Source organism: Peromyscus leucopus, chromosome 9 (genome assembly GCF_004664715.2).
Source record: "Peromyscus leucopus breed LL Stock chromosome 9, UCI_PerLeu_2.1, whole genome shotgun sequence".
NCBI lineage: Eukaryota > Metazoa > Chordata > Mammalia > Rodentia > Cricetidae > Peromyscus > Peromyscus leucopus.
In genome coordinates this window covers 1,752,325-1,766,950 of record NC_051070.1, presented here as the reverse complement: position 1 = coordinate 1,766,950, position 14,626 = coordinate 1,752,325, and the positions used below count along the sequence as shown (strand labels likewise).

Sequence of the window (14,626 nt, the reverse complement as noted above, 5' to 3'; positions counted from 1 at the left end):
TCACTTCAGGGCCAACCTGAGTTGCACACTGAGACCCCAGGTCCAAAAAAAAAAAAAAAAAAAAAAAAAAAAAAAAATAGAGGCATGGGGCTGGAGAGATAGTTGAGAACATTTGTACTCTTCCAGAGGGTCGGAGAGAGTTCATTTCTGAGCATCCCTGCTGGATGCCTCACAATCACCTAAAGCTCTGGGGGGTCTCACACCTCTTCTGTTCACTATAGTTTCTGCACATGTGTCACACACACACACACACACACACACACACACACACACACAAAACAGTAAAATCAGATCATTAAAAAAAAAGACAAGTCAATTCAGCCACACCCTCTAGATGATGTCCATGTCAAATAGTGCTCTGCTTTGCTGCTCATGGTTCAGGCTGAGCTTTTTCACATGTGTGACATGCACACACATGGACATACAAAAAATAAAAAATAAGTCTTTAAAAAAGGTAATAGTAATATCCATTTACACCACGGAGCAGAGTATGGCAATATACTTAAATGAGTTTTTAAATCAGGCAGCCCTTGATACTGAACCTAACAACTTGATTTTGATGCCCAGAACCTAACAGTGAAGGAGAGAACCACTTCCTAGTAGCTGTCCTCTGATTTCCAATGTGTGTTTCCTCACCTAAAAAATAAATAAACAAATGAAAAAAGTAATAAAAGCTGTATTCTTGCTTTAACAGAAAGAAAGCTAGTATGAAGAAAATCATTTAAAAAATATAAAACAAGAAAATGGAAACCAGCTCTATCCTAAAAATTAGAAATTAAGATAATATTAATGTTGGTATTTTCTCCCTGCTAAACAAAAAAGAGAAAAAGTTCCTTATTAATGATGCCTAAAGTCTTCATATTTTTGTAAAAGTATGATTGCTGCTTGTTTATTGCCTTGTTTCAGCTATGTTTACTGTGGTGTTTTTTATAACTTATAGAAGAGTATACTAAATATTCCAAGGTTTTTTAAAGTACAGTCAAGCTTCAAACCTGAGTATTCATGAGTTTAGCATCCACAGAGCCAATCTCTGGGTTAAAAAATACTTTAGAAAAAAGTTGTGATGGACTGTATTGAACAGACATCGGCTTTTTGTCCTTTTTTTTTTTTTTTTTTTTAACTAAATGATGCTGTGTAACAGCCATTGGCTTAGCAATTGCACTGTTGGGCATTTTAAGTAGCAGGAGAGGGTTTAAAGCACAGGAGGTGATATGGGTAGGTTACATTATTTACATTCTTCTCTCATACAGTACATTCCAACCTCTACTCCTCCCTCACTCCTCCCAGTTCCCCCTACCTCCCCTCTCCCCCAGATCCACCTCCCTTTCCTTCTCTTGTAGAACAGTGTAGACATTAGTGTAGACATTAGTTTAGATACAGCCCTTACTCATAGTGGTATTTTCTCTCTCAAAACCATTGCTGATTCTGTTCTGGAACTAGCTGAGGAATGCAGACTGTTTATCTCCCATGTGAAGGATAACAATATTCTCATCTAGGACTGGGGATGTGGCTTAATTGTAGACCTGTCTAGCATCATTTTCTTTTAATAAACTGTAAGATATTTGTGCAACACATTTAACAGAATCCACTGTCTTCAGCCCTGAGTATTTATATATTTTCTGTGTCTTATACATATTAATTCTCAGACCTGTCTCAAGAATGTCCTACAGCTAAGAGTATATGGCAGATTCAGCCCTATGTTTTCTTTAAAATCTTTCTTACAGTTATTAATTCTCTCTGTGTGCATGAATGCATGCCATGATGCGAGTGTGGAGGTCATGAGACAGCTGTGGGACTCACACCTTCCCTTCCACTGTGTCATGCTGTGGATATCACTCTATGTAAATAAAACACTGATGGCCAATGACCAGGCAGGAGGTAGGTGGGACAAGGAGAGAGGAGAATTCTGGGAAGCGGAAGGCTGGGAGAGAGAGACTGCAGCCACCGCGAGGAGAAGAGCATGTAGAGACGCCGGTAAGCCACCAGCCACGTGGCAAGCTATAGATTTATAAAAATGGGTTAATTTAAGATAAAAGAACAGTTAGCGAGAAGCCTGCCATGGCCATACAGTTTATAAGTGATATAAGCGTCTGAGTGATTATTTTATAAGTGGATTGTGGGGCTGCGGGGCTTGGGGAACCTGGAGAGAAGCCCTCCAGCTACAAATGGCGCCCAACGGCTCGAGTTTCCACCTTAAACCTGAGAATATTTAATAACCAATTCTAAACAGAGCCAAAACCAGGTTCCTGCTTCTTGTCTCATATGAGCAGCTAGACGCCGCAAAACGCAGGTTTGAACACTGGCGGGTTCCTGGCGGGTGCGTTTGACCGGCAGTATGGCGAAAATGAGGCATCTGCCAGCGGCAAATTAAGCTATTTGGTAGATTTAGTCTTTACTAGTATTTAAAAAAAAAAAAAAAAAAAAAAGAGGTTTCTGGGCTACATGCTGCTTTGATAAAAGCTTAGACCCACTATTTCTGAGACTTGATGACTCCCAGAGCTGGCGGAAAACGTACCACTGCCATGTTGGGAAGCTGAAGTGGGCGGAGCCAGCAGCCACAGCGCCGTTTCAGGCTTACAATGGTACAGTTTAAAGCAATAGGCTCAAGGCTCAAGGTAATATAAAACATAAGCCACATAAAGATGGCTACCACACAGAGAATCTGGATTATGTTCTCTTTGATATTCATAACTAAAGAAAAACATTTGATTACAAAACCTGTTGAGTTATGCCAAAATGTATATTTTAAAGGTACCTTGACTTCAAAATTTGGATATAAGGATATGTTACTTTGGAAAAGAGGTTCTGCTTTTGTTTCCACAGAAAGCCAGAGGCTCTGGACTTGTTCCAGATTAAGATACATCAGGTTTCACCAGCCAAGACCCCCTGAAAGGTCTCCGATGACATCATGGCCCAGATGATCCAACATCCAGACCGGTTTCAAGGCAACTGGTTCACACAATACAGCCTCACGGACTACCCCATAGGTCTAAAATTTTCTTTGTATCCCCATAAGATACAGCGCCCCCCTCCAGCAGGAAGTAGTAAGAGATGCTACGCCCAAATTCCCAAATATACCAAGCTGGCTTTAGAGGTGGAATTGGCTCACTCCCCCTCTAAACCCAGACATATTGCTTTAAAAAAAAAATGGTTAAAAGATTCTTGTGTCCCAAATCAAAGAGCCCTCTGGTGTGGGACAGAGAAAAACCAATATTTTTATTTAAAACAGGTTGATTATAAATGTGATCTCTTTCTAAAAAAAAGAAAAGGGGATATAATATAGATATATAGGAGGATATGGAGATGATAAGATAAAAGGGTAGATTAATGAACCTACTTTTAAAGAACAACTTGTTTAAAATGTTTTACATTGGTATAGATTTTAGTTTATGTTTAAAATGTTTTACATTGGTAAAAATTTTAGTTTATTAATACAAACTTGAAGTTAATTTTGTTATACTGTATATATATATTTCTATTCTTGTTTGAGGTATTATGTTTAACTCATTTAAAATTGTAATGGATGATTAAAAATAGATTAATAATCAGTCATCTATGATAATCATATTTATAGCCATGTTAGTTAAGTCTTCTAGGTATACATAGATATATTTCAGATAGATAGGTAATCTTCAAACACTTCATAGACCTAGAGAATATGGCATTTAAATAACTTAGAATTCTGTTGACGTGAGACACAATTGCTCCTGGCTGCACCAATTGATCCCGAGAGAATGTTGGGCTTCTAAGACATTTCCATTTGGAAGTTTGTCTTTTTGGCACAAAATGGCCTACTGGGCAAAGAACTGCCCTTGCCTTGACGGCTGACAGTACAAATGCAATGCTGTCCTTTCTGGACAAGCGGGACACAAGGAAAGCGACCACTGTACTCTGCCAAGACAGGGTAAGATGGTCTCTCAGAATTCCTGCTTCTGAAAATGGTCTGTCAGATACTCTAGGCCAATTTGAATGCACCAACAATGCTGAGAAACATCAGGTGACTGTCCAGGCTGCCAGCTGTCTTGGTCTACTCTTGCAAGATTCCCGAAGTTGCTTGCATCCGTCTACCATTTCTCAGGTACCATTATGTTCCTTCTCAGGTCTTTGATGTGGTTGAAGGCTAGATAGTCGTAATTTCCTCAGTTATGATAAAAGATAAGTTAGCTATAAAACCTTAAACTCACAAATATAAGATAGATAGGACATCTTCTTTAATATTGTAACTGTAATTCTTGCTCGGTAATTGTTTTGTTATATGTAATTTTACCATGTTAAAGTTAAAACCTTCCTTTTTAAAAAAAGAAGAAAGGGGAAGTGCTGTGGATATCACTCTATGTAAATAAAACACTGATGGCCAATGACCAGGCAGGAGGTAGGTGGGACAAGGAGAGAGGAGAATTCTGGGAAGCGGAAGGCTGGGAGAGAGAGACTGCAGCCACCGCGAGGAGAAGAGCATGTAGAGACGCCGGTAAGCCACCAGCCACGTGGCAAGCTATAGATTTATAAAAATGGGTTAATTTAAGATAAAAGAACAGTTAGCGAGAAGCCTGCCATGGCCATACAGTTTATAAGTGATATAAGCGTCTGAGTGATTATTTTATAAGTGGATTGTGGGGCTGCGGGGCTTGGGGAACCTGGAGAGAAGCCCTCCAGCTACAGTGTCATCAGGCTTTACATGCTGATCCACCTTGCCAGCCCTCAGTCCTGGTCTTCCTTTTCACTTTTAATCACACATTTAATTTAATTCATTATTTTTAATGAGTTTTTATTTTTGGAAATTATAACATAAGTGCATCATTTCCCTTTACTCCCTCCAACCCTCCCATGCACCCCCTGTAACTCCCTCTTGTTTTTTTTTTTTTTTTTTAAATATTGTTATATTGGATTTGTGACATGTTAAAGATGTTTTGCCTAGGAGAATTTTTTGTGAATAATGAACAATGTATATTTGGTAAAGTTCAATATTTATGTTTTTATTTAAAAACTTAACATCTGTAATTGGGGTGAACTTGACTTTCATTGCTTTTTATGGAGTTTAAACTCGCAGCTCTTTCATGTGAAAGCTTACTGCCATGTAAAGACCAGTTTTTAACTTAAAAAAGAAATAGGGGGTTGGAGAGGTAGCTCAGTGGTTAAGCACACGTACTCCTCACCTAGAACACCCGAGTTCTGTTTCTAGCACCCGTATCAGGTGCCTCACAACTGCCTGTAACTTCAGCTCTGATGGATAGCTCTAGCCTCCCAGGGCACCTGCATCCATCATATACATGATTAAAAATATATCTTCAGAGGGAAAAAATAGCAGTAGGGAAGCGCTATATATTTTACAAGAAGAACTTGTCTTGATGGCACATACTTATAATCCCAGCATTTGGGAGGTGAGGCAGGAGGATCCTCCAAGTCAACAATGGCCAAGAATTCAGAGACAAGTTGAGGTACTGGGGGCTTGGTTACTCTAAGTAAACAATGTTACTCATTTACAGATATGCTTACAGATGTGCAGATTAATTAATTAATTAATGCATTTACAGATAAGGGGAGGTACTGGGATTGGTTACTCCCAAGTCAACAATGACTAAGTATTTAGAGACAAGGGAAGGTACCAGGCTTGGCTTTTCTCAGGTGAGTAATATTTCATGGAGTGTACTTTATTTATCTGGAGACAGACTGAATCCTGCCTGCTTGAGTCCTCCTGATGTTTTGGGACGAGAAGTTCTGCTTGCATTTAAGATGACATCATATAACAGAAGTATTCTGATGGAAGTGGATGGATAATTGTTGATTAACTGGACAAATGATGTTCTAAACATAGGTGCCAATTTGCTAAGCGTTGAGGATTCAGTATAGAGCAAGACTCATCTAGTCATTGCCCATGGTGATTAAGTGTGAAATGACTGGCTGTCACAGCTGAAGGACGGTTGTTATGTGATTGCTTAGCAAAAGGGTCTGGCCTGGAGTGGGAGGACTGGGAAGGCCCTAAAGAGAATAGCATTTGAAGGGGCCTAGAAGCCTGTTGTGCCCGGGTGGTGAGAGGATGATACTTTTCCTCTGACCTCGAATGTCCCACTTGTGCTCCCTTGAGCATTCCTTCACTTCTTTATTGGTTTATTCCTTCACTTTTCGTGCAACAGCTGCTTATTGAAAGACTGGTGTATCCAGGCTCTGGACTGGACATTTGAAAGACACTGCTGAACAGATTAGACAATGAAATCTAATCTGTGGAGCTTACAGTGAATGGAGTAGGGAGCCACAGAGGGTGGACAGCGCAAGTAATACACCCCTGCTTCTTCAGGATGTGGTGAAAACTTCATGTGAGCAGAATCAGCTCCGGCATGCACCCGTACTTTGGAAGCTGAGGCAGGAGGATCATATGTTTGAAGCCAGCCCAATTACACAAATACCTGTCTTTCACTAACTCCACAAAAGGTAGCCAGAGTGAGGTCATCCATTTCCTTACTCCTAGGCGAAAGTTGAGTTTTCTTTCTTTTTTTAATTTTCATTTTATGTATATGGGTGTTTTGCACATATGCCCATGTGCCACCATGCATGCCTGGTACCTGTGGGGCCAGAAGAGAGCATCCGGCACCTTGGAGCTAAAGTTACAAATGGTTGTAAGCCACTGCATGGGTGCTGGAAATGGGACTCCGGTCATCTGGAAGATCAGAAAGTACTCTTTTTTTTTTTTCCCCTCCCGAGACAGGGTTTCTCTGTGTAGCTTTGGGAGCCTGTCCTGGAACTCACTCTATAGACCAGGCTGGCCTCGAACTCACAGAGATCCGCCTGCCTCTGCCTCTTTAGTGCTGGGATTAAAGGAGTGTGCCACCACTGCCCAGCAGATCAGCAAGTACTCTTAACTGCTGAGCCGTCTCTCCAGCCCTTGTTGAGTGGTTTTAACAAGGCCTGGGATTCTCTTGGTTTCTCTGAGGCGCCAGCAGTTGGTTTTCCCCTCTGCTGTCATTTGTTAGCACTCGGTTCAGAAGCATCTGAGAAGGCTTCTAGGTATCATCTGGGATTGAGTTACACATCCCACCATCACACTTCCTGTTTATTACTTCTGTGGAATACACATCACAACTTGTTCGTTAGTTACTGTGTATCATATCTAAGCCTGCAAGTTCCATGAGAATTTGGATGGTGCCTGCCTTCCCTCTGTGTTTTCAGGGCCTTGCTGGTGTATGGTGATATTTTATTTGTACTGAAATGTGATTTTATTTGTATGTTAATAAATAAAGTTGCCTGGGGGTCAGAGCTAAGAGCAAGCCATAGCAGAAGCCAGGAGGTGGTGGTGGTGGTGGTGATGGTGGTGGTGGTGGTGGTGGTGGTGGTGGTGGTGGTGGTGGTGGTGGTGCACACCTTTAATCCTGATCACATGACAGGCAGATCTCTGTGTGTTCAAGGATACAGCCAGCATGGAGACACAAACCTTTAATCTCAATACCAACCATAGAAGACCTGGAGGTCTGTACAGACAGTCAGTGACGAGGAGGTCATGTGGTTGGGTTTACAACCAATGAGAAGGCAGAATAGAAAGTCAATAAAAAGCACAAACACACAGGAAGTAGGTCTTTTTCAGAGAGGTAGGACAACAGCAACAGTGAAGGGTAAGGTTTTTAGCTCTGACCTCTTGGGCTTTCATCTCTGTATTGGCTTTGTGTTTCTTATTTAGTAAGACAGTTACATCTACACTGGTGGCCAGTCTTAGTAAGCGATCACTTGATGAAGTAGAACAGAATTTTTCTCTGAGCTTAGCCAACAGTCTGGACAAAGGTTGGGGGAGCCTGGGTTTTGGGTGAGACTGCAGGTTAGGTGGAATGGACTGGGCTTGGTGCTGGCCTTGGGCAGGTATGATGAAGCATTGAAGCATTGTCACAGATTCTGAACTTTGTTCTAAGATTTAAGTAGATTTAGGAATTTTTTTTTTGACTTATTTGAGACTTTTGAGACATGGTCTGGCTTTGACTTCACCATTCTCCTGCCTCAACCTCCTGTACACACAGGTATGTACCACCATACCTTGTTGCTCATTTGTTTTGATAACATTTAATGCCTTGACAATTGTTGCATAATTAAAAAAAAACTTTTAAGCATGGCAGATTTCGGTTTTAAACCATGAAAGTGTTATGGAGAACGGAATCATAATCCTATGGTAAATCTTAACCATGTTCTTAAGAACATAAAGTGTTAAGTGGCAGCCCCCATCCCCCCAGCTCGTGACAGGGCTGCTGAGCTTTTAAACTGTCTGCACAGGCGCTCTCCTTACCTTCAGAAGCTGGCAGGCCATATGGAATGTGCTGCTGCTGGATGTACTATGTCTGTCCTGCGTATCTTTGAGTTTAAGAACTGTCCTCTGAAAGCCCAGCCCAATTCACTATCTTCCTTCATAGTACCAAAGCCACCGAATTTCTAGGCTGTGTCTCAGAAGGCCCAGCCCAGCAATGGCCTTGCCTTCCACCCTAACTGGTCTTCTCCCTCCTGGGCCCTTCTATTTCTAGAATGCACTAAGCTCCTTTATAGTCACGATTCTATTGTATGCTGGTTCTCTGTTAGGAGGGTCCTTTTTGGATAATCTAAAACAAGTTTTTCCTCTTACTCTGCCTGTTTCCATGAAATGTTCCTGTCAGTTCTCAGTTGACTTGCTTGTCTGCTTGACTTCTTGGTTCTCTTTGTGGACTAGGACTCTAGAAGGGCAGAAAGCAGATTGCATATACTGCTGCTAGGAAGTGTTTATTGGGATTTGTGTCGAAAACACATGGATCATAATTCTTTTAAATGGCTGTTTGGTATGCCATGTCAACCACTGTTTAGGTATTAGTCCTTTGTTGAAGGTTCATTAAATTGTTTTCCAGATGTTTTACCTCTCAAAATATCACAAGTGAAAATAATAAATTCTTTGTAAGTTTTTGTTCATGCATGTGAAGGAGGCATCCATAGGATAACTTTCTACAAATAAAATCTGTGGATAAAGAGAGATAGGCTTTCAAAGTTTGATAAATGCCATCAACTATTTGCACAGAAGTTATGTGCTTGCTTTGACATTGCAGTGTGAAGTGCTGCTTAAACTTATATCTGTGGTCACACTTCAGTCTGCTGGATCCACAGTGGGACCCCCTGTGTCATTTCCACTGCTGGAGTGATGGCTGAGGTGGATGTGTTTTATGTATCCCTTTAGAGTTGTTTTTTTCTGAAGTTAATCATCTGTTTTTTTCTGACTGATTGACGTCTGTCAGAAGTTTTATTAAATGCTTTATTCTATCCATAACCCTGTAAGGAAGTTCCATGGTGTCATATGTTAGTGCCATTGACTTAGGAGTTATTTAGAGTTTTATCTTTTCCAATTTAATTTTGTGTAGCCCATAATATAACTAAATGTACTGAGTTGCATTTAGTATTTTTGAAAACAATGGTAATGTTTTATTATGTCTAGTACATAATAGATCTTCAATGATTTTTCTGGCTCAATGAATGACAAATGAAAATTTAATTTTTAAGGCAATTTGATTTTATCTGAAAGTTCATATTGCAGAAATTGATTTTCATAAGAAAACTTGAACATATACCTTAGAGAAAAGTTAAGATTGTTTTGTGCCATATAAGGGATTTTGGGAAGTTTCACTTTACATGTAAAACATAACATACATGTGTGTCATGTACATATATAAATACCTGACAAAATAGAAGAAATAGATTCTGGGTACTGTGCTTTAACCTTGCCTGTTGACTTTCCTTGGATCCCAAGCTTTTTAACTTGCAGTTTAATTTCTCGGAGACTATCTTTGGCAAATACACTATTCCACATTGACTGAAATGTTAAAAGTTTCCTTGTAGCTGATTATGATCCCGTCCTCATCAGCCCTCACTCTTCCTGTATTTTGTTCAAGAGGCACTAATTGTTCACATTTGGCAGGTTTAACACTTCCTGACTAGAGGCTGTTAAAGGCAAGTATTCTCCAATAACTGTCACTGGCTGGAACAAAGAGCCTCCCAACTCAGTGTGTGGAAACCATGAACATTCTTAAATGACCCTTTCGTGGATTTTTATCCTTCTAAGCAAAAATTTAGAGAATGTAGGGTTGGTGTAAGCAGCAAGGTGTAGGAAGGCAGTAAACCCTGATTTTTTTGGGGGGTGGGGTGGGGTGGGGGTGGGGGTGGGGTAGAGATTTATCTCTGACTTGAAAACAATTGTTATTTGGAAAATCTCATTAGCAGATGTGACTCTTGGAGTAAAAAAGACTTAAAACTGATGTCGTTTTCAGGGTTGCTTTGAACTTAACAAGCACCTATTTGTGGAGCAGACTGGCTAATGAAAGGAAATTAAATTTTTCTGACAACTTCCCCTGCCAGCCTCCTTATTCAGGGATGTTGTTGGGTACTGAAGACTTTCAAGGAAGAATTTCTTTTCTTTTTCTTTTTCTTTTAAACTAGACATAAATGAACCAGTTATTTCCCCGGTCCCAGCTTGGGGAGGATTCTGTCATGATTGCTCTTCATTTTAAATGTAGTAATTTAAAAGCCTAAAAAAAATGCCAGCCTTCACTTAATGTTTTGAAGCTGTGTACGAATTTCTGCATACTTATCAACTGGTGGTTTTAGAACGTGGCTGATAGCCCATATTGTGTTACTGGATTACAAAAAGTAATTGAATTGAGAAAGTGGCTTGAAGTTCAGAATTCTCTTTATCATTACATGACAACTGTGTCCATGGAATTTGTACAGCACATGTCAGGTTCATGGTAGATGAACAGCTTAGGCTGGGGCAGTTTTTAGATGCTTACGATTTCAAATATCACCAGTGACAAGTGAGTCAATAAACACTGGCCTTGGACTTCAGAAAGGAGTCCTTAGCTTGCTCTTTCATACCCCCTTCACTCTACAGTTTGTTCATTTAATTTAAGGTTTCAGTTTATGTACTTATCTACAACTGCAAGATAAAATATATGTACATGAGGAAAAGGGTAAAAAAATAAGAAAGGATAATGGAAATCACAGAGGTTTTGTCTTTTTAGAAACAATTGGTAATTCCTACGGGTACTGGAAATTTACTTACTTCTAGAAAATCGATGGAGCTCCTCCCAAACAATAGACAGTCAACTCCCCCTGCTGACAGAATCTAGGAAAACAGGGTATGTAAATAGACAAGCAGGCTGCAGACAAGCTTTAATGATCTGATTTACGACGGAGTATTGATTGTAAAAATCTAAATTCTGCCATTAAATTCCAGCAACTGCACCGAATCATTGGCAATTCTGGTCATGTTTCCTGCCAGCTCATTTCAAACTGCTTTGAGTTTCTTAATATAATAACGATGAGGGAGAATTTACATTCTACTTATGGTATTAATTTTACATTTCTCTGAATGAAAAGGGTTAGAAGGTTGTAAAATTGAACATTAAATGAATCAGAGGAGACAGTAGTGCAATATATGACTGCCCTAAAGACATTGTGCAATGCCTCATGGGATTAATGTTGAGTCTCATTTCCTGCCTTTACAGGATGCAGATGAAGCTGTCAGAATTGCAAGGGAAATTGGTAAGTCCTTAAATTAACTTTGGTAGTGTTTCTGTGTCTTTCAGCAGATACGGTTGAGCAAACATGTAATAAGTAATTCCCATAGAGCAAATAATATTTTAATAGTTTTCAGTTTCTGATTACTTGTGGCTCTGGAAGAATTTATCAGTTGAATTACCATATTCTATTATTAAAGTAGGATTTGCAATCATTTGATCTTAGCTCTAGCTCTTTCACAAGATGTAATCACTAACTAATTAAAACAAGTAATTATCTGAAGAGTCCTGAAGATTGGGCACAATGTGTATTTGTATGTGAGCATTTGAATGTTGTTTGTTTCAATGTGCATGACATAACACACATGATTCAAATTAAAATGTACTTGATAGGCTTGTTCAAGTTTTTACCCTTTTCTAAAATGTTAAATATCAACTTAATAACCTTGCTAGGGAAGATACAATAGAAAGTGAGAGGCGAGAACTGGACATCCTAAACTGGAGTGAAGAGAAAACTGAAGAACATTTTAAGGCTGTTGTATATTAAATTTTAAGTATATTTCTTGTGCTCATGAACACAATTGTATTTGAAGTGTTTGCTAATGGAAAAACTGAGAAAAGAAAACAAAGCTCTGAAAATGATAATTTTGAGTCAGATCAGTACTTGTATATATCTGATGGAAAGCTGTAGATAGGCAAGGGGCACCAGACACTGGCAGTACTCAAAGACCTACTAATACAGCGTCTTGACATTGCTGTGTTTCTGCATTCCACATACTAATATTTTTGTAGCCCTGTCTTCTCACTGTGGTTTGTTACTTAGAATTTTTGCCTGTGATGGGAGAGCATTTGATTTGTCAAGTTTATATAGGCATGATATGTAGAAACATTGGTCCAAAGCGATCATGGCATTAATATATTCTTGCAAATAGGACAAACTAGCATAGAGTCTTCAGTCTAGTGTTCTTCCTGAGCTTCCAGTTGCCTACATGTAGACTTCTTCTGTGACTGGAAAAGGTTTTTGGCTTATTGTGTCTCATTTCTGTTGGTTATAGCTAAATTATTTTGTTTTTTTCTTATTGTTAAGTGTTCTTTGTTGTTTATTTGTTTTGGAAAACTGCCTGAGATTTAAGACCAATGTATATAAGATAATATTTTATCTGTTGACAATATCTCTTATTGATTGCTTCTTCAAAGTTGCCAACATGTTCAGAAGCTTTTCAGTACTAATTTCACATTAGTCACTCAGCTCCTCAGTATTTGGAAGCTGGTCTTCAGTGTCCTCTCTTACTGAGGTCCTCTGAATTCCATCCAAATCTCTTTCCTTCAGTCTTGGGTGGGTCCTTGATGATTTCTTCCTCTTCCCTATGTTTCTTCTAATTCTTCCCGTGTTCTCTCTCATTTGTGAAGTACATGTTTGCAATCATGGATATTAAATAGAAGCTTGTAGTGAAATGAAACACAGTAAAGAAGTTGGGTTATCAGCTTTGCAAGACTTTAGGAATTTCTCAGAGAACCCTTCCAAATCACTCAATGACCTCCAGTGAAACCCTTTCCTTCAGTTGCCTTCCAGAATCAATTACACAGTATTCAGGTGTGTGTGTGTGTGTGTGTGTGTGTGTGTGTGTGTGTGTGTGTGTGTGTACGTATGGGTGCACCATTTGGTGATGTATCAGGTTTTTTCTACTATATTGTTGATGTATATCACACTTATATTATGTTTTGGATGGCCATTGTAAGTTCACTTAAGATTGAGTCCATGGGGGGAAATATATATATATATATATATATATATATATATATATATATATATATATATATGCAACAAAGTTATAAACATATATTTGAGCCTGTTTTATTGTTGTTGTTTTTTGTTTTTTGCCAGTTTCTAACTTTTCTTGTGTGATTCATGTCCAACATTTCTGTTTTCTTTCTCTTTTGTGTTGCTGGGGAAGCAAGGCCTGGGCCTTTACATTGCAAGGCCTACACCCTGCCACTGAGCTGTGCACCCTCTACCCTGTTCATGGATTGTTGTCTTTTACCTCTTTTTGTGCTATATGGTGAAAGTAAAAGTTTTATGTGCTCTCCCCCTCTCAAGTTTGTATTTCCATTCTGGAAGCTTCTATATGCTGCCATATTATTATTATTATTTCAATTTTGAAATGTTTTTTTTCCATGTGCCATCCACTTTGGAAATGCTATTTCTTTTTTATTATTGAAGTTTTCTTATAATTACAACTCAGATTTTATAATTTTTAGAGATAAGTTATCCCTTTTTTCATATGTATATATTATACTTTGTTAGAAATGCTATTTCTAATGCCAATTCTTAGACTTAATTATTTTTACTTACATTTATAGAAAACTAAGGAATAGATTGGTCATGTGCTCAATTTTAGCATCCTTTGGTTTAAAGTTAAATTTCTTTGTTCAAAGACCATGTTTTTCATTATAGTTTGGCTAATTTATTGTGATTTGGGAATGAGCACTAAAATTTCATTAACTACAGTTGTGTGAAATACTACAGGTACTTAAACCTAATATATGTGGAATTAAAGAATGAGACAGCTTCTGATGATTGACAGGGTGAGAGATGATTCAGTCTTCATATATTACTTCTATGGATTTGTTTGCATCCCTTATTCACACTCCTGTTGTTGTTGTGCTATGCGGGGCGCATACCCATGACCTCAGGGTTTAGAGATAGGGAGCTGTTGATCTCTTGTCTTTAGCTCCCGTCAGGAGCCACAGTGGTCAGTGAGCTTCACCACCCCCACCCACCCACCCCCTGCATGCATGCTGTGGCTTCATATCCCCCCCCCCCCCCCCAATCACATTGGCTTTCTTGACTGCCCTAACTTTCAGGGCCTCAGAGGAAGAGACAGGAGAGCCTGGAGGGCATCCTCATATCCTGGCCTGGGTAACTCCTCAGAATCTTTCATATCTTGGTTTAAATATCACATCCTCTCTGGGATTTGCCCCACTCAGTCACTCTGTCTTCTGCTGCAAACCACATTTCTGAATAGTGCTCACACCAGTTATAGACTGTATTCTTAACTTTCCCCAGCTCCTTATTGTGAAACATTCCAATCATTCAGCCCTTTTGAAAGAATTTTGCAGTACAT

At 39.2% G+C, this 14,626-nt stretch overlaps 1 protein-coding gene across 1 annotated transcript in view; it reads left to right on the top strand.

Moving 5' to 3' along the window:
- Pcca (propionyl-CoA carboxylase subunit alpha) overlaps positions 1 to 14,626 on the top strand; it is a 359,306-nt gene that overhangs the window by 104,604 nt on the left and 240,076 nt on the right. The window contains exon 8 of the mRNA XM_028868277.2: positions 11,490 to 11,526. Coding sequence (XP_028724110.1) covers positions 11,490 to 11,526 — 37 coding nt within the window. The remainder of the gene's footprint in view (positions 1 to 11,489; positions 11,527 to 14,626) is intronic.